General features: G+C 31.8%; 1 protein-coding gene across 1 annotated transcript in view; it reads left to right on the top strand.

Annotated features, from left to right (window-relative positions):
• The window catches only part of Fancd2, a 163,485-nt gene that overhangs the window by 101,992 nt on the left and 40,779 nt on the right, over nt 1–20,714 (top strand). Inside the window, exons 16-17 of the mRNA XM_075382103.1 lie at nt 2,051–2,315; nt 10,191–10,327. Of these exons, the coding sequence (XP_075238218.1) occupies nt 2,051–2,315; nt 10,191–10,327 (402 nt within the window). The remainder of the gene's footprint in view (nt 1–2,050; nt 2,316–10,190; nt 10,328–20,714) is intronic.

Here is a 20,714-nt window from a genome sequence, read left to right as displayed (position 1 = left end):
CAAGCATATAAATCAATCTTCCCTAATACTAAAACATGATCTGAATTCACGTTGAAATTTCGAAAAGCCCTTACATCAGCAAACTGTTTTGCGAATCTCTGATTGGCAATGATATAATCTATGATCGATCTATTTCCTCTAGCTAAATACATAAACTTATGGATATCTCACTTTCTGAAGAAGGAATTGATGACTTTCAGCTGATTAAAAGTGACAAAATTTCTTAGTTTGGTTCCATTCCAATTAATTGTAGTCTCTCCAAACATTCCAACACAGTTAGGTATGGGGCAGTTACCAATTCTGCTATTCAAATCTCCCATCAGCAAAAGATTATCATTCACATTGATACCATCAATTACATTTGCAACTGCACCTAAAAATCATCTGTTTCTTCTTGTTTTCTATTATCTGTTCTATCTTCCAAAGCATACACACCAAGAATTGAGAAGTAACCTCTGTCATGTTTTACTCTTGCTGTGATAATTCTATCACTCACAAATTTATAATCTTTAATTCTTGAAGCCCAGTTCCTATTAACATACATGGCTACCTCCTTGCTAGCTCTAGTCCTGCTGAACCTCACTATACACCATAATGTAATTCCTCACATATTTAGTACCTGATACCTTCTTTTTAGTCTCTGTAACTACTGCAATTTTTATCTTAGCATCATTAAAGAACTTTGCTAATTCCATCTCTTTATAAGACCAGCTTCTAACATTCCAAGATGCCACCTTTACTATGTCCATAATCTATTTAAACTTTTTTAATTTTGACTTTTCCAGTTTACTTTGCTGATTATTCTGATTCTGATCTGAGGCTAATGGTTGTTTTCCAGTACTATAAAGATTCTTCTAGCTGTGTTACGGGTGCTGCATAGAGAGATGGGGTGGTGGGGCTGCCACCTCTCTGCTTCCAGACTTTCAGGATTATCATTCAGGGTTTACTCCCCTAGGCTGTTCCGTCCTCTCCACTGTTGGGACATTCTTCCATTGTTGAGGCCTTTGACCTGATAATTGCCCCGGGTATTCTATCACCCAGTACCCACCATATCTGGTGAGCATTCCCCTATCCACCACTTGGGGAGGCATCTGATGGGAAACCACAAAACTCCACATAGGCGGAGTATATTATAGTGTTATTTTCTCATATAATCTATTAATTACAAAAGGAGTTCTACAGTTTAATAGGTGGCTTGTAATTGTGATAAAAATCACAATTACAGGTGGCTATAATCACAATTATAGGTGGCTTAAAATCTGTATAAAAATACAGATTTTAATACTAGATCGTGGATACTGGTGTTCTTCGGTGGTTGGGTTTCAATTTACCATACATCTCAGAAATGGTCGACCTGAGACTACACTCATACATATCATCCTTTGAAGTAATACCTGATGATGATTTCCAGAGGCTAAACGGGAAAAAAAAATGTAATGTACAAATTATTTTTTATGTTTATTTTTCTTATTCTATGGAAAATGATTATAGCAGTTTATGTATGATAAATTGTACACAGTATATGAGATGAAAAAATAAACCTTATTTGGGATTGATTGCTGTGGTCATTAGTCATCAATAAATAGCAGCATCCTTCATTGTGGGATATTCCCATTCATCATCAAACTTTGGTGATTTTGAGAATCAGTTTATTAAATTTTAATGGCTTAGATCATTATTAGCATTTTACCTTAACTTTATGCTTTCAATCTCCAGTTTGCGACTACATACGATGTTCCAGGTATAGTTGAACATCAGTTTGTAAGGATGCAACTTACCATCTTACCTGCAGCCTAATAAAAGTGATATTAAATTTTATTACCTGATTCACTGAGTATAATAATATGGAGTTTATTTGAAATGAGTAATTTTTCCAACAATCAGCTTTGTGTAAACATATTTATTAACATTCTTGACATCAGACATGAATTGTGAGTACTTTATAAGCATTCTAGTTCAGCTTGATAAATCATTTATTCTCTTACATTCTCTTATTGAAAGCTATAATTACATAATGCATTAAAAATTGATTTTCTTTTCTTTTTTTCAGTGGTTCTACTTGGCCTTTGAGTTGTTTAAATTCTACTTTTCGTCTATTGCAGTCTTTAGAAAAACATGATTTGAATGAAATCGATGCTTTGCTTGGATGTGGTCTGGTGTTTCCTACAACTGATGTTTACAGTACAGCAAAGTTTAATGACTTATCACCTTATCAACAACACGTTGTCTTAAATTGTTTATTCTATGCTATTAATTGGTTTCGTGGAGTAATCAGTTGTTTTTCTTTTCTGATTAAGAAAAAAAAACCCCAGAATGTGAGTACAGTTATTTTTTTGCTATTGTTGATTATTTTGTACTAGTAATTATGGTTCAGTACAGTTATGTACATAAGTTTTTCTCATTCTCAATTTCAGCTAGTGTATGACACCCATAGAATTAGTAACTTTTCTTATTAAATAAAAATAATGATTGTATATAAGAAAAAATGGATAGAAACTTATTGAAATGTTATTTGGATTTAGCAAAGGCTTATTGTAAGAAACTGAAATGAAAATTATCTGTTAACATGAAAAGTATACTAAAATATTTGTCATTTAATTAATGACAAAACACTTGATAATGATTTCTGTATTAAATTACTGTATTTATGTTTAGACATTTGAGAATAATATTTAAAATTTAATTCTATTTAAGTATCACAAAAAAAGATGAATAATGTTTGTGCAAAAGTGTTACATTGAAAAAATATCTAGATGGATCAACTTTTAAGCAACATTTTATGGAAGATCACTTGGTTTTTATATGTGATTGTGGGACTAATAACTATAGGAAAGAATCAAAGCATAATTAATTGTTTTAAAAAACATGATATGAATATGATTATATAAATATCATGATGTGTATTCTCGCTCTCAGAATTATTTAATTTTTTTCTTACAAAGTATCTCTCAGTAATAATTTACTCAACATCCTTCAGTGAAGTTACCAGTAACACTTTTATTTATAGCAGTTTAGAAACTTGTATGTAATCAAATAATGTATTTGTTCTCTGATGAGTTTATATGTATGTGTGTGTTGTTTTAGTTTGTAAATTTCATATTGCTCAAATGACTTTAGATATGTAGTTTTTGTATACTATATGTAAAATTTGCTTATTATGGTTAATGTTTTTTATGTGTGTTCCATTCTTTGTGTTGATTTGTAGATTGAGCCACTCTGTGTAGGAGTGCCTGTACATGTTGTTTATTTCTGTAGTTGATTATGCATGCAATCTATCCAGAGAGTTGGTTAAAGTGAATTTTAGTTGTGTAGTAAAATCACTGCAGTTTAATTTGTATTCTTCCATTTGATGATTGTCTTGTTACTATTTTGTTTGATTCTGTTTATTATTTAGAAGGCGAGACAGCACACTTCCTGAAAATATTAACATTTTGCATGGGTTGTGATATTTGTGTGTTACGTATGTTCTGTCATTAGGCATGTTTTGGATTTTGTTTTGTATTTTATGTAACATTTTATTCATAAGTGTGGGTGGGTGATTAACCTGAAATCAGATGTTTTATTGTACTAAATTCTTTAGTATAACGGACAGTTGACAAAAGTGTATTTACTAGTAATATGACATTTGTAAGAAAAATGCATGTTTGCAACTTTCTTAAACATTTGAAAAGAGTGAGCCTGTTGTAGTAGGCATTGTGTAAATTTTAAAGCTTTTTTTCTGTCCATTTTAGATGTAGCATCCAAAATCCATTCAATAAATCATAAACTATAGTGATTACATTAAAACTACATTGGGTAGACTGGAAGCATGTTCATCCTCTGATTGTAGGAACACATGCGTCCTACGTTTATCAACTTTTTTAAATCACTTTATTGAAACATGATACATTTACAAAGATGTTAACCACAAAATGCAATTTCTATTCATAACATGTAATATTCTACTAACATGTAATTCTTCTATCATAATAAAAGAATATACACTTGGAAAAAGCCAAGCGATACTGCAAGGTATCAGATAGATTATATCATGGTTAAGCAAAGATTTAGAAATCAACTCGTTGACTGCAAAACTTACCCTGGAGCAGACATTGATAGCGACCATAATTTGGTGATAATGAAATGTAGATTGGGGTTTAAAAACCTGAAGAAAAGGTGTCAGATGAATCGGTGGAATTTAGAGAAGCTTGAGGAAGAGGAGGTAAAGAAGATTTTTGAGGAGGACATCGCAAGAGGTCTGAGTAAAAAAGATAAGGTAGAAAATGTAGAAGAAGAATGGGAGAATGTTAAAAAGGAAATTCTTAAATAACCAGAAGCAAACTTAGGCGGAATAAAGAGAACTGGTAGAAAACCTTGGGTTTCAGACGATATATTGCAGCTGATGGATGAACGTAGAAAATATAAGAATGATAGTGATGAAGAAAGTATAAGGAACTATCGGCAATTAAGAAATGTTATAAACAGGAAGTGCAAACTGGCAAAAGAAGAGTGGATTAAAGAAAAGTGTTCAGAAGTGGAAAAAGAAATGAACATTAGTAAAATAGACGGAGCATACAGGAAAGTTAAGGAAAATTTTGGGGTACATAAATTAAAATTTAATAATGTGTTAAACAAAGATGGTACACCAACATATAATACGAAAGATAAAGTCGATAGATGGGTGGAATATATTGAAGAGTTATACGGAGGAAATGAATTAGAAAATGGTGTTATAGAGGAAGAAGAGGAAGTTGAGGAGGATGAAATGGGAGAAACAATACTGAGATCTGAATTTAATAGAGCATTAAAAGATTTAAATGGCAGAAAGGCTCCTGGAATAGACGGAATACCTGTAGAATTACTGCGCAGTGCAAGTGAGGAAGCAATTGATAGATTATACAAACTGGTGTGTAATATTTATGAAAAAGGGGAATTTCTGTCAGACTTCAAAAAAAGTGTTATAGTAATGATACCAAAGAAAGCAGGGGCAGATAAATGTGAAGAATAGAGAACAATTAGTTTAACTAGTCATGCATCAAAAATCTTAACTAGAATTCTGTACAGAAGAATAGAGAGGAGAATGGAAGAAGTGTTAGGAGAAGACCAATTTGGTTTCAGGAAAAGTATAGGGACAAGGGAAGCAATTTTAGGCCTCAGATTAATAGTAGAAGGAAGATTAAAGAAAAACAAACCAACATACTTGGCGTTTATAGACCTAGAAAAGGCATTCGATAACGTAGACTGGAATAAAATGTTCAGCATTTTAAAAAAATTAGGGTTCAAATACAGAGATAGAAGAACAATTGCTAACATGTACAGGAACCAAACAGCAACAGTAACAATTGAAGAACATAAGAAAGAAGCCGTAATAAGAAAGGGAGTCCGACATAAGGATAGGATGTTCCCTATCTCCGTTACTTTGTAATCTTTACATGGAACTAGCAGTTAATGATGTTAAAGAAGAATTTAGATTCGGAGTAACAGTACAAGGTGAAAAGATAAAGATGCTACGATTTGCTGTTGATATAGTAATTTTAGCGAGTGTAAAAAGGATTTAGAAGAAACAATGAACGGCATAGATGAAGTCCTACGCAAGAACTATCGCATGAAAATAAACAAGAACAAAACAAAAGTAATGAAATGTAGTAGAAATAACAAAGATGGACCACTGATTGTGAAAATAGGAGGAGAAAAGATTATGGAGGTAGAAGAATTTTGTTATTTGGGAAGTAGAATTACTAAAGATGGACGAAGCAGGAGCGATATAAAATGCCGAATAGCACAAGCGAAACGAGCCTTCAGTAAGAAATATAATTTGTTTACATCAAAAATTAATTTAAATGTCAGGAAAATATTTTTGAAAGTATATGTTTGGAGTGTTGCTTTATATGGAAGTGAAACTTGGACAATCGGAGTATCTGAGAAGAAAAGATTAGAAGCTTTTGAAATGTGGTGCTATAGAAGAATGTTAAAAATCAGATGGGTGGATAAAGTGACAAATGAAGAGGTATTGCGGCAAATAGATGAAGAAAGAAGCATTTGGAAAAATATAGTTAAAAGAAGAGACAGACTTATAGGCCACATACTAAGGCATCCTGGAATAGTCGCTTTAATATTGGAAGGACAGGTAGAAGGGAAAAATTGTGTAGGCAGGCCACGTTTGGAATATGTAAAACAAATTGTTAGGGATGTAGGATGTAGAGGGTATACTGAAATGAAACGACTAGCACTAGATAGGGAATCTTGGAGAGCTGCAGCAAACCAGTCAAATGACTGAAGACAAAAAAAAACATGATAAACCAGATTTGAAGCGACTTGAACTGTATAATATTTGTAAACACATTTGACAAAAACAACACATCAACATACATAACATACAATATATTATTGACTAATTAAACTACTTTATTTCGTGACAAATAATTTGTAACATCAACAAACAAACCACCTCATGACTGACATTATTGATTGTATGACTAACGTATTTTTTCATTTTCTGCAGTAAATTTTTACTTTTTCTGGAAATGTAATGTTCCCTATTTTTATTTCATCTTGTAACACCTCTAGAGACTGTGAGAATTGCAAAACTTTCAGCAAAGTGGATTGGATGTTAGATTTCCAAGAATTTTCACTTTTTGTTTTACATGACTGCCCAGAATGGAATGTAATGTATTTAGGGTGAATGTATGTATGTTTGTTCCACCGTAGCAGCTCAATGGGCAAACCGATTTAGATGTATGACCCCGTGTTGGAATCCTTATGTTACTGGGAGTGTCATAGGTTTTATAAATAAATAAATATATATATCTTACTCGAAGGAAATTTGTGTGTGTGTGTCCGTCCGTCCGTCCGTCCGTCCGTCTGTCCTCCTTAGCTTAACACTAGAATGTACCAATCACTAGTGGAAAATTCCAATTTGTTAGTACATATGTCTTGTGGTGGTCAGTGCATACTTGTTATATTATTATATATTGATACATTGCTTATATGTCAATATATATGCAAAATATATATATTGTTATATATTTTTTTGTTTATGTGATTGTACTTTTTCATATAATAGACACCAGAATCTACCAGTCACTAGCAGAAAATCCCAATTCGTTAGTATCAATTTGTAGATTTAAATTTTGATAATTTAACTTCAGTTATATCAATTTTCATCATTCAAAAAAGATATTTTTATACAAGAGGAAATTATTTTGGACACACTGCAAAGGGCGTGCTGTAGGCATGCTCTCTGCAGTGTGTGTATATATAGTACCTTTATAGGTGCAGTGTGTTTTTTCTACAGTATGTGTAAATATATGTAGTAGTTGAGATTTGCTGGTTGAAGCACAAACTTTAATGAATTGAATTAATGAGCTATGATGAACTGCGAGTCTCAATCACTGTGTTAGCTGGGTTTAAACTGAATGATTCAGATCAATCTAATGAATAATATTACAAAAATAATAAAATAAAATTTTCGTTGAACAAAATAATATTAAATAAATTAAAAAAAGTTTCTGTTTAATAATGCGGCCCTGCGTCTTAAATTTAAATTACCCAGGAACAGTCGTCAAATCCTGGGAAATGACAAAGAAGTTTTAAACTGATAATTTTATTTCTTTGGCATATTAATATTTTACATAGTATTTAATGTTATTGTTGTTGCAACTATTTTCATTTTATAACCTTTATAAATTTCCTGTTAAATCTAATCTTTCTGTTATCCGAGAAGGGGCCCTTTACACTCCCCTTGGACTTCATTAAATTTATTTTAATTTTATATTAGTTATATATATTTTAATATTTGTTATTTTTAAGATTTTGTCTGCAGTAATAGTTGTAAGTTTTTCTTTTTTTGTTTTATTTTTTTAATACATTAGTTAAGTACTTTTTAATTTGTCTTAATTTTTGTTTGTTAATTTTATGTTTTTGTTTTTTATATTTTAAGTTTTTTTTCCGGGCAATGATAACATGAAAACGTTTTTCACCCTCCAAAAAAAAATCTGAAAATAATCATCTGATGTATTTGTTAGTAAGTTGAAGGCTAACTTTTGCATGCATCAGGTTTACTCTTGATCTAACAGATCATGGTTATTCAAACCCACCGGGTTGGTCTAGTGGTGAACGCGTCTTCCCAAATCAGCCGATTTGGAAGTCGAGAGTTCCAGCGTTCAAGTTCTAGTAAATCCAGTTATTTTTACACGGATTTGAATACTAGATTGTGAATACCGGTGTTCTTTGGTGGTTGGGTTTCAATTAACCACACATCTCAGGAACGGTCGAACTGAGAATGTACAAGACTACACTTCATTTACACTCATACATATCATCCTCATTCATCCTCTGAAGAATTATCTAAACGGTAGTTACTGGAGGCTAAACAGGAAACAGAAAGATCATGGTTATTCAGAAATCTTGTTATATCTTTGCAGTCAATCTTCTGATTTCCAAAATTCAAACATTATATTTGCTAATATAATATAAAATCATGATGGAACCAAACCAGAACAAAAATTAACTGATATACTCAGTAAAATTGAGTGGCCTGCCTACACCGAGACTAGGTTGAGCCCAGTGAGTTCCCACAAACGGTTTTTGTAGAGTTTGATGACAGTACAATTAGAGGTAATGCTGTTTGCATTGGATTGAGAGCTGAACCCACTATTGTCAAATTTGATGCTTTAGGGTTACAGGGTAAAGTGGAACAGCATATGCTGCCACTAATGTTGTGATGGTGCATAAACTGCAAGGGATTATTACCCTAGATATAGCTGTCGTAGATCTGAGCACTTACATCTTTGCCAAGGGCCAGGCCTACGTACCACCGAGTCGCTTGTTTGGCACCGAGCTGTTTGGATCCCAGAAGATTGCTGTATGATGTGTATGATAAGTTTAGAATGGTACACACCAGTTACATAAATAAATTTAAATCTTTACAGTTTTCTCATTTAGCTCAGTACTTTAAATACATTATATCCATAAGTTTTCAAATTGTCAATTTTTTTCAATGATCTCTAAAAATTACTAAATAATAAAAACAATTATAAAAATTAAAAAACATGACTGCCAAAAATAAATAAATAAATTGTACTAAAAAACAACAATAAATCAAATTAAAAAAAGAAAACACGGTATGAAATTAAAGGACTAAACATCATTGTATTGTATTTAATTAAAATAATGGGTGACCAATCAACCTTCAGACAGTTTTAATTTCTTTAAATATATTTTTCATGTTGTAGAAATAGCAGGTGTTTAAGGTTGTCTAAAGTTTAAGTTCTCACCAGGTCTTACATTGATACGAAAATTTTGTTCTTCAATGAAAATATTTAAATGCAATTGCTGATTTCTGAGTAGTAATTATTCTTCTATATTAAAGAGCCCTCTGAGACTGCATTTAAATATTTTTGTTGAAGGATTAAAATTTTCTTATCGATGTAATAAGACCTGATGAGAACTTATACATTAGACAACCTTAAACGTCTGCTATTTCTACAACATGAAAAATATATTTAAACAAATTAAAATTGTCTGAAAGTGGATTGGTCACTTACTGTTTTATTTAATTAAATACTGCATACGATATATGTTTAGTCCTTTATTTCATATCTTGTTTTCTTTTTTTAAGTTCAGTTTATTTATATATTTTAATTTTTTGGCAGTCGTGTTTTTTAACAAAGTATTTCAAGGATCATCTTTCCTGGTCTCAGCTGTTTACTTTACACCACTACATCTGCTGTAGTGGTTCACAAATTCTCTAGATCTTTGTACCATTCAGTAATCTTTCAAATGTCTAGGCCTGCCAAGACATTGGAATATTCTACCTTATTGGTAATAGTCTACATCTTTCTGAATGCTAAAATTGTAATTAAATTTTGAAATCTTGAATTATTCTGAGTATTAAGCTATTAAGGGTAATTGAAAGTTAAGAGTTATCAGTAATTCAATTTTGTATCTTATTTTTTGGTTGTAATTTGTCATTTTTTATTAAAAATATTTTTTGTTTTCTGTGTTGTTGTCTATTTTTCTTGTCTTCTGTGTTGGAATAAGAATCTTTTGGAATTACAACAGATTAAATTAAGAATTATGTAATTTATTAATTTAAATAATGCATTAATAGACTCATAATACTACCGGGTAATATATTAATTACCAGGGGATATTTCTTGATAATTTAATACTACCCAGATTTTTATTAATTTAAAAACATTTTTTTGCAGATCTTGATAAGGTTGAGGACTGTAGTTTGGCTTATGGACCAGTTGTCATATTGTTTGCCACTTACTATGGACTATATTCCACCACAGTGCTATTTTCGATGCCCTTCATTCAGAGTAAAACCTGACAAAGCAAATAAGTAAATTAGTTTTTTATTGTTTAATTAAATTTAATTTTTTAATATGAAAAGTATAGCACTTACCTCTCTAATTCAACATGTATAATGGATGATGATGTGCCATGGCTTGCAGCTGAAAGATTTTATTCAGCTGCTTTGTAGATAAATGGTTTTTATAATCCATGTATCATTATCATTTGTTGCAAAATTAATGATCTTTCCAATTTATTTTAAAACTTACGATTTGCCCCTGCCTGCAGTTTATCAGGTTGGTATTTTAATTACTTTGCTTTGGAAACTGGTTAGGATTTTAAATCATGCAAAATTATGTCTAAAACATAGGTTTTCTTTGTGTTTTATTTTGATAGTTGTATTATTTAAAATTTTAAGAAATTGGCTGTTTTTTCTGTATAGCTGGTTTTGAAACAACATAGTGAAGTTAAAAAAAAAACATGTTATTGAATCCTGCTGTTGAAAATTGGATAATAATCCTTTTTGTTTATTTAGGTGTATGAAAAGGTAATTTTTATATAGTTAAAAAATAAAAATTGTTTATTTCTTTTTATTCTTGTTTATCTAAAATTTCATAAAAACAAAGTAGTTAAATCTCATTTTCACATTCACATATAATATTATATATATATATAATATCTTCCAAATAAGTCTATTGAAAAAAGTGAATTGTTTTCTGTCTACTAATTTTTCAGATGATAATTTTTTTTACAAAACCAAACAGTTAGAGAAACTATTACAGATCGAACAAATTTTTGATTGTTGTAGATAGGTAACAAGGGTTGCTTTTTAGAGGTACTCTTTGTTTTTATAAAAAAGGTAACTCTGTGCTTGCTTAGGTAACCAACTAATAGACATAGATTATTAAACATGTTCTTAAGTTCATTATCTATAGAAGAATATCATAATCATATTTGTTAATTATCATAATCATGTCATATTATCTGTTTGACTTTTTATAAAATATATATCTTATCATTTTTACTTCCTTGTATGAAGTAAAGGAAGTATTGTGATCGTGAAAAATTTCGGTTTTCAAATTTCAACGGAAATATCCATTTTGACTAGTTTTGGTGTGACATATGTACATATGTATCTCACATAACCCAAAAATGATTAGCTTTAGGATGTTGAAATTTTGGATTTAGGATTGTTGTAACTTCCTAGTTGTGCACTTCTTCATTTGATTGCAATCGACTGGACCAAAAGTGTCCAAAAAACCCAACTCCAAAAAATTTGGTTTTTGGAATTTTTCTGCAGTAACCTCATTGAGAGCTTTTTAACGATGTATTTTATAATTTTTTTTTTTTAATTTAAATGTACTGATTTATTAATAATTATTAACTTATGAATGTAAAATAAATTTTACAATAAATAGTAATTCAATAACAGCAAAAAAAAAAAAATGAAAAAATAAGTTATTAACGAAATAAAATTTTATGTACTTTTTATTCCAAAAAAATATCTGTATGTAGTTTAGTAGGCATACAAGGAAGTCATGTGGTGTGCACACCATATTTTTTATTAAGAAAAACTGGCAAACTTATGATTATTATAAAAAAATAATATATTTTTTTCAAACCAAGATATTTATATAGATAAAATTGGGGGAAAAAATTTAAAACAGGACTTGGTTTTTGCTCATTTCATTTCTTGAATTTTTTTAATTTAAATAAAAAATACTATTCCTCTAACAGAATTACTGATTATTTATTGGGTCATATGTAAATAACATGTGGTGGGGTGGCTCTGTGGAGGATATGCAATCCCTGGGAAAAGTGATACAAATTGAATTTGAAGCCTTGAGGAATCAGCACATGTTTGTCACTCCCTCAGTGAAAGTGCCATATTGAATTGATGAGTGTTAGATAGAAAAGATGCCTGTGAAGGCTTTGATTCTGGAGTGATTGAGAAGTAAAGATCTTACATTAGGATTGACATTTTTTCAGTAAATATCCAACAAAAGTATGCAGTGCTTGGAGTGAAGTTTATGGTAGCAGAAAGTAAATTATAGTTCATGCATACACTGGATATTTGTTTATGTGAAAGTTGTTTTAGCATCAATACTTCCTTTGTTTGTCTCTTAGTAGCTATGAATGAACAGGGAAAAGCCCAAAGCCGAAATCCTCGGGCTTTTCTCAGGCCAAGCCCGTTGAGAAATGTATTAGGGAGGGTCTTGTTCTCGTGAACGAACAGCAAGTTTAAGTCCATCTTGAATGGGGACACTGCCTGCCGATGGTGCTAGGCCTGTAGTGATTGCTTCTTTGTGAGGTGGACCTCTCCTTAGAACGGGGTTGTGTAAAAGTGCAACCCAAAGAGAATGGTAATTTCATTGAAGGCTAAACAAGACCCTGAGACAGGTACGAGTAGCAAATAAGTACTGTGAGGGAAGGTTGAAAATAAACTTGGAAGACAGAGAGTGCAAGAGCATGTGAAACCGTCCAAGAATAAACGGGAAAAATCTGGAATTTTGAAAGTAGAGATTCACATTTTGACCTCAAATCAGCTGCCGGGATGGGATTGCCCTGATCTCGACATTGACAAGATGATGGATTCGAAGCCTGATCTTGGCTGCAGACCCGAGAGAGTCCACTAGTGTCGCTAGTAATGGAGGGCCACACTTCACTTCCTATTGGATGTCGCAACCTGCTGACTGGCGGTCTACAGACTGAAAAGCCTTCAGGCCAGCCACGCCTCATGGGAAGGCAGGCTGGGATTTCCGGTCGATTGGCTGATGGTATGACTAGAAAGTCAAATTCAAAAGCTTCAAATTCTTATTCGAAGCTGCCTTGAAACACAGACCAAAGAGTTGTAACATGTGCGCAAGTCATTGTGACAACTCATGTCAAACACCGTGGGTGTAATGAAAGTGAAGAGAAAGCCGGCCGTCGCCATACTGGGCTGGTCGCTGTACTCCCGGGCATCTTGATCTCACCCAAATGTGAGGCATGGTGCACTTAGAGTGTTCACATTGGGGCCCAAAAACTAATGAACTATGCCTGCTTGGCTTGGATGAAGTCAGGGGAAACCCCGATGAAGGTCTGCAGCTATTCTAACATGCAAATCAATTGTCTGAGCTGGGTGTAGGGGCCAAAGAGTAATCTAACAATCTACTAGCTGGTTCTCTCCCAAGTTTCCCTCAGGAAACCTTTGTCTCATGTAGTCAAGCAAATGATCAGAGGCCTTGCTTTCATTAGATTCAGTGCTGTAATTTGAGTTTAATGATAGATGTCAATGATCTTTATTAGTGTGCTCACTGCAGTGAGCTATGATGAATACAGTGAGCTATTTTTTTGAATGTGTTAAGTATAACTGTTCAGTCACATCACCACTAACCTCTCCACTCTTGTCACCATTGTTTTATGACATTGTGTTTTACTCTATCATATTTCTACATGTAAATATTTCATTTTATATTTCGCTGATGTAATACTGAAATTCTGCAATTGTATGAAAGAGCTCCTGCAAGACCAGAAACAATTATATTTTGTTACTGGGTAGTTTGTTCATAGTTAAATTGAACATGCTTTTTTTGGTAGATTTTTAAATTTGCATAAACATTCATTAATTTTGAAAGAGGATAAGTTTGTAACAAATAGATTTATTTTATAAATTTGTATTTCAGTTAGTATTGATTAGATGATTATGTTTTATTTTATAATTATATATTGATAGTATTATTTTCATTTTGAATTATACATTTGACTATTATTTATTTTGTTTATAATTAAATAAATGCCACAAAGATATTTTTAATTTTTTTATTAATCTTTTAAATAAAAATGTTAATCTATACAATTTATTATTTCATTATGTGTTTAAAACATAAGTAATATAGTTACTTTAGTTGTTTTGTCAGATCTATTCCAAAACGATTAGAGGAATTTACCAAAAATCTTATTTTCTGGTCATAAACAAGTCAGATGATAATAAACTGTAAAAAATTAATCTTACTAATACAAAAGAAAAAAAATTCTAAATCAACTATTGATATATGGAATAAATTGAGGATTTATTGCATATAAATTTATCATACTTTTTAAAGTAAAATCCACAAACTTAGATCTTTCTTTTTTCATAAAACAAAGAAATAAATAATTTTTTTTATCTAATTAAAAGACTAGAAAATTAGTTAACATAAATTGCCAGCATGAACAAGTAAGAAATTTATGAACCTGCTCAACCCTGCACGAGTGAGTGTTCAGCACAGATGGTAAGACGGTATAAATTCAATACTTTTTCGTCTCCCATACACACCTTGTACTAGCATGTGGTTGTGATTTTCAGGCTTTTCAAATGTTTTATATTCCAAGACATGTATAAATGGTGATAATATATACTTAAGTGAGTTAAAAAAAAAAAAATTCAGCACGGAGGGTTGAAGAAAAGTAAGCATTGAATGTGTTAGGCATAACTATTCAGTAGCATCTTCTATCCTAATCTCTCCATTCTTATTGCCATATTTTATGACTAATGTTTTCAGATTATTTCTAAATTATTTGAAATATAATACAACTCAAAGTATGGAGTAATCTTACTCTACTCTTTGAGCTTCCAATTGCTTATCAATGTTCCTTTCCTCTTAATTAAATTTATTTACTGGAATAAGGTCATGGTCAGGAAAACACTTAATTGTTTTAATGTTTTTTAAATAGTCTTAAAATGGAATGTTAACAACAATTTCCTGTGTTTGTAACTGAAAAGTCATTCTTTCAGGAAAAATGACTGGATCAGTGTTTAAGTTTCTAACCCCACTTTTCACTATTTTAGTCGAATGTCCTAAATAAACATCCAAAAGTTACATTGAACAAGTTGCCAATACAATATGCCACCCATACTATTGTCATATAAGTCAACTGTGTATTTTATCTATTTCTAATGTGCAGCTGATGTGAAGTAATTTTTGAAATCATTATGTATTTATAAATAAATAATCAAGAAATATGTTTTCAATATTTTCTTGTTTTAGTTTTTTTTTAGCTTATCTTATTTATTTTTTTGTTGATTTTTTATGTTTAAATTATAATAAAAATACCAAACAATAAAAAAATTGGAATTAATTAAAAAAATAATAATTTAAGCCAATCTCCTTGGCGCCATGGTAGCATCTCAGCCTTTCATCCTGAGGTCCCAAGTTCAACTTCAGGTCAAGCATGACATTTTTCATATGTTACCAAATTTCCATTTCAAATTCCCATGTACAAGCTTGAAGCTAGTGGTGAATTAATCATAAAAATAAAAAAAATAAAAAAAAAAAATAGGATAAGTTTACACGATACTTTGCTAAAAAAATTCTATGCTTTTTCAAATATAAAAACTCAACAAACACCTGGATTACTGAACTGGACTGCCTGATTTATGTAGCCAGTTCAGTTGGTGAGCTGTATGTATGATTCAAACTTTAAGTTAATGATAAAGCCAAATAAGTGCAGTGACAGAAATTTGGCATATCAGAATGTAACATTATATAGTAAAAATAAGATGAAGTAATGTTTTGTCTTTTGACAATAAAAGCATTTCAGGGCCTGAAATCAAAACATTTAATGAAATGGATACCGAAATAATGAATTTTGTGACTAACATGAAATTAACTATTTTGTGTCACTAGAAATTCTGATTTGAAGAAACCAAAAAAAAAATTGCTACTTTATATATTACTACCCTCCTCTATGAATCATGAGACCTTGCCGTTGGTGAGGGGGCTTGAGTGCTCAGGGATACAGAGTAGCTGGACCGAAGGTGCAACCATATCGGAGAGGTATCTGTTGAGAGCCAGACTAAGGAATGATTCCTGAAAGAGGGCAGCAGCTCTTTCAGTAGTTGTTAGGGGCGTAAATCACAATGACTTAAACGGCCATATCAACATCACTCAGTCCTCTGAGTACTGCGCAGCTGAAAGCAATGGAAAACTACAGCTGTTTTTTTTTCCAAGAAAATGTGGCTCTGCATTTTCAAAAGCAATAATGGAGGCGCCTTCCTTGGTAAAATATTCCGGAGGTAAAATAGTCCCCCGTTCGGATCTCCGGGTGGGGACTACTAAGGAAGGGGTCACCAGAAAAGTAAAAAATAACATTCTACGAGTCGGAGCGTGGAATGTTAGAAGCTTAAAAAAGGTTGGTAGGCTAGAGAATTTAAAAAGGGAAATGGATAGGGTAAACGTGGATATAGTAGGAATTAGTGAGGTTCGGTGGGAAGAGGAAGGCGACTTTTGGTCGGGTAACTTTAGAGTAATTAACTCAGCGTCAAATAACGGGCAGGCAGGAGTAGGTTTCGTGATGAACAAGAAAATAGGGAGGAGAGTGGAGTATTTCAAGACGCATAGCGATAGAGTCATTGTAATAAGGATAAATTCAAAACCTAAACCGACAACGATTGTTAACGTCTATATGCCTACAAGCGCCCATGATGATGATGAGGTAGAATGTGTATACGAAGAGATTGATGAAGCAATTAAACACGTAAAAGGAGATGAAAATTTAATAATAGTTGGAGATTGGAATGCAAGCATTGGAAAAGGCAAGGAAGGAAATATAGTGGGTGAATACGGGCTGGGCAAAAGGAATGAAAGAGGGGACCGACTTATAGAGTTTTGCACGAAGTATAATTTAGTAATTGCCAACACCCAATTTAAAAATCATAATAGAAGAATATACACTTGGAAAAAGCCAGGCGATACTGCAAGGTATCAGATAGATTATATCATGGTTAAGCAAAGATTTAGAAATCAACTCGTGGACTGCAAAACTTACCCTGGAGCAGACATTGATAGCGACCATAATTTGGTGATAATGAAATGTAGATTGGGGTTTAAAAACCTGAAGAAAAGGTGTCAGATGAATCGGTGGAATTTAGAGAAGCTTGAGGAAGAGGAGGTAAAGAAGATTTTTGAGGAGGACATCGCAAGAGGTCTGAGTAAAAAAGATAAGATAGAAAATGTAGAAGAAGAATGGGAGAATGTTAAAAAGGAAATTCTTAAATCAGCAGAAGCAAACTTAGGCGGAATAAAGAGAACTGGTAGAAAACCTTGGGTTTCAGACGATATATTGCAGCTGATGGATGAACGTAGAAAATATAAGAATGCTAGTGATGAAGAAAGTAAAAGGAACTATCGGCAATTAAGAAATGCTATAAACAGGAAGTGCAAACTGGCGAAAGAAGAGTGGATTAAAGAAAAGTGTTCAGAAGTGGAAAGAGAAATGAACATTGGTAAAATAGACGGAGCATACAGGAAAGTTAAGGAAAATTTTGGGGTACATAAATTAAAATGTAATAATGTGTTAAACAAAGATGGTACACCTATATATAATACGAAAGGTAAAGTCGATAGATGGGTGGAATATATTGAAGAGTTATACGGAGGAAATGAATTAGAAAATGGTTTTATAGAGGAAGAAGAGGAAGTTGAGGAGGATGAAATGGGAGAAACAATACTGAGATCTGAATTTAAGAGAGCATTAAAAGATTTAAATGGCAGAAAGGCTCCTGGAATAGACGGAATACCTGTAGAATTACTGCGCAGTGCAGGGGAGGAGGCGATTGATAGATTATACAAACTGGTGTGTAATATTTATGAAAAAGGGGAATTTCCGTCAGACTTCAAAAAAAGTGTTATAGTAATGATACCAAAGAAATCAGGGGCAGATAAATGTGAAGAATACAGAACAATTAGTTTAACTAGTCATGCATCAAAAATCTTAACTAGAATTCTATACAGAAGAATTGAGAGGAGAGTGGAGGAAGTGTTAGGAGAAGACCAATTTGGTTTCAGGAAAAGTATAGGGACAAGGGAAGCAATTTTAGGCCTCAGATTAATAGTAGAAGGAAGATTAAAGAAAAACAAACCAACATACTTGGCGTTTATAGACCTAGAAAAGGCATTCGATAACGTAGACTGGAATAAAATGTTCAGCATTTTAAAAAAATTAGGGTTCAAATACAGAGATAGAAGAACAATTGCTAACATGTACAGGAACCAAACAGCAACAGTAGCAATTGAAGAACATAAGAAAGAAGCCATAATAAGAAAGGGAGTCCGACAAGGATGTTCTCTATCTCCGTTACTTTTTAATCTTTACATGGAACTAGCAGTTAATGATGTTAAAGAACAATTTAGATTCGGAGTAACAGTACAAGGTGAAAAGATAAAGATGCTACGATTTGCTGATGATATAGTAATTCTAGCCGAGAATAAAAAGGATTTAGAAGAAACAATGAACGGCATAGATGAAGTCCTACGCAAGAACTATCGCATGAAAATAAACAAGAACAAAACAAAAGTAATGAAATGTAGTAGAAATAACAAAGATGGACCACTGAATGTGAAAATAGGAGGAGAAAAGATTATGGAGGTAGAAGAATTTTGTTATTTGGGAAGTAGAATTACTAAAGATGGACGAAGCAGGAGCGATATAAAATGCCGAATAGCACAAGCTAAACGAGCCTTCAGTAAGAAATATAAGTTGTTTACATCAAAAATTAATTTAAATGTCAGGAAAAGATTTTTGAAAGTGTATGTTTGGAGTGTCGCTTTATATGGAAGTGAAACTTGGACAATCGGAGTATCTGAGAAGAAAAGGTTAGAAGCTTTTGAAATGTGGTGCTATAGGAGAATGTTAAAAATCAGATGGGTGGATAAAGTGACAAATGAGGAGGTATTGCGGCAAATAGATGAAGAAAGAAGCATTTGGAAAAATATAGTTAAAAGAAGAGACAGACTTATAGGCCACATACTAAGGCATCCTGGAATAGTCGCTTTAATTTTGGAAGGACAGGTAGAAGGGAAAAATTGTGTAGGCAGGCCACGTTTGGAGTATGTAAAACAAATTGTTAGGGATGTAGGGTGTAGAGGGTATACTGAAATGAAACGACTAGCACTAGATAGGGAATCTTGGAGAGCTGCATCAAACCAGTCAAATGACTGAAGACAAAAAAAAAAAAATATTACTACTTATTATATTGGGAAGAGTGTTAATAATTCATAATCGATGAGTTCATCACTGATTGACAGTAGTATGGGGAAAATTTATTGGATTGAGATGACCAAACAGCAAATCATCTTTTTCTTTGGTTTGTGGGAAAAGGGAACATTTATTAAGTATTTATGGACTTATCTTTAATTATATTTATATTGCATGTATACCCTTACAAAAAATTATTTTAATTTTATATCTACAAAAACTGCTTACTATAAATATTTTCTATTTAATTCTTGATTTCTTGAAAACAATTTGCTTGATTTTGATAAATAAACCAAAACTAAAACAATTAAATTTTACTTGTAGAAGTAACCATTCAGCTATTTCTTACAGAATATGATTTAGTCAGTGACTCAAAATATTATCATTTAAAAGATTACATTTAAAATACAGCAGACACTGATCATTGACCATGTTCATCCATGTTAAGTGATCTGGAATAGGTAGCTTCGTTATCCATTTTTTTTTTAACATAAGTATGTTAACAGATGCTTGGTTATATATATATATATATATATTTTTTATAATTGAAATGACCTTTCAGCCACCTTTGCAATTTAACATTTGACTCACTCTAGTTCTCTTTCTGCATTATTTTAATGATGTCTGTTATAAACCTGGAATAAAAACTAACTTTCCCATTTATTCATTGTGGCATCTCTGAAATATCACACGTACAGCCAGAGGTACATCTAGATAAACTACAATATGAGTTTTTGCTAGAATTACAAAATAACATTTATTATTTGACATATACCAGTAATATGATGTATGGGCTATTATATGTTGGCCTGCTGTTAGAATTTGTGCCCATTCTTTAAAAATCATGTGAGAATCTGTATTACTATTTTACTCAAGATTATGTATCCTTTTACAATTACTTAATTTAACAACATTTGAATTAATTCATTTTCTCAGCAATCAATTACAGGTTTTTTAAAATTGCTATTTTTTCTTAATTCTGCACAAAAATGCTGTTATTTTTCTGACACTCAGAAAATATTTAAAGTATCCAAAAGACAATTTTTTTGTTGTAGATACTACACATGCTACATGTTCTCAAAATCATCTTACTTAAAAAAAATTGACTAAACTTAGGTATAATATTTTCTTACTATCTGTTACCTAGCCATAAGGTACTTAAACAACTTAACTTATACCATGAGTACACTTAGAAAAGAACTTTAAAATCGTGTATCAAATTTGATTAATTTGAATATTGTGGGTATTTAAAGCTAGACTTCATCATTAATTTTAGCCAATATAATTTCTTATTGGGACTTCTATTTTTCCATAATTTTTCTTGTTTTTTTTCTTTATGTTTTGTGATCAGAATTTTTATGTTTTGTATGACAAAACGTATTTTATAATTATGTATCATAACAGTAATTAACATTTGTTTATGAACCTAGTTTCAACTT

Source organism: Lycorma delicatula, chromosome 1, assembly GCF_047948215.1.
Source record: "Lycorma delicatula isolate Av1 chromosome 1, ASM4794821v1, whole genome shotgun sequence".
In the NCBI taxonomy this organism is placed as follows: domain Eukaryota; kingdom Metazoa; phylum Arthropoda; class Insecta; order Hemiptera; family Fulgoridae; genus Lycorma; species Lycorma delicatula.
Note: the sequence above shows the minus strand (reverse complement) of the source record. Positions and strands in the feature narration are given on the sequence as shown.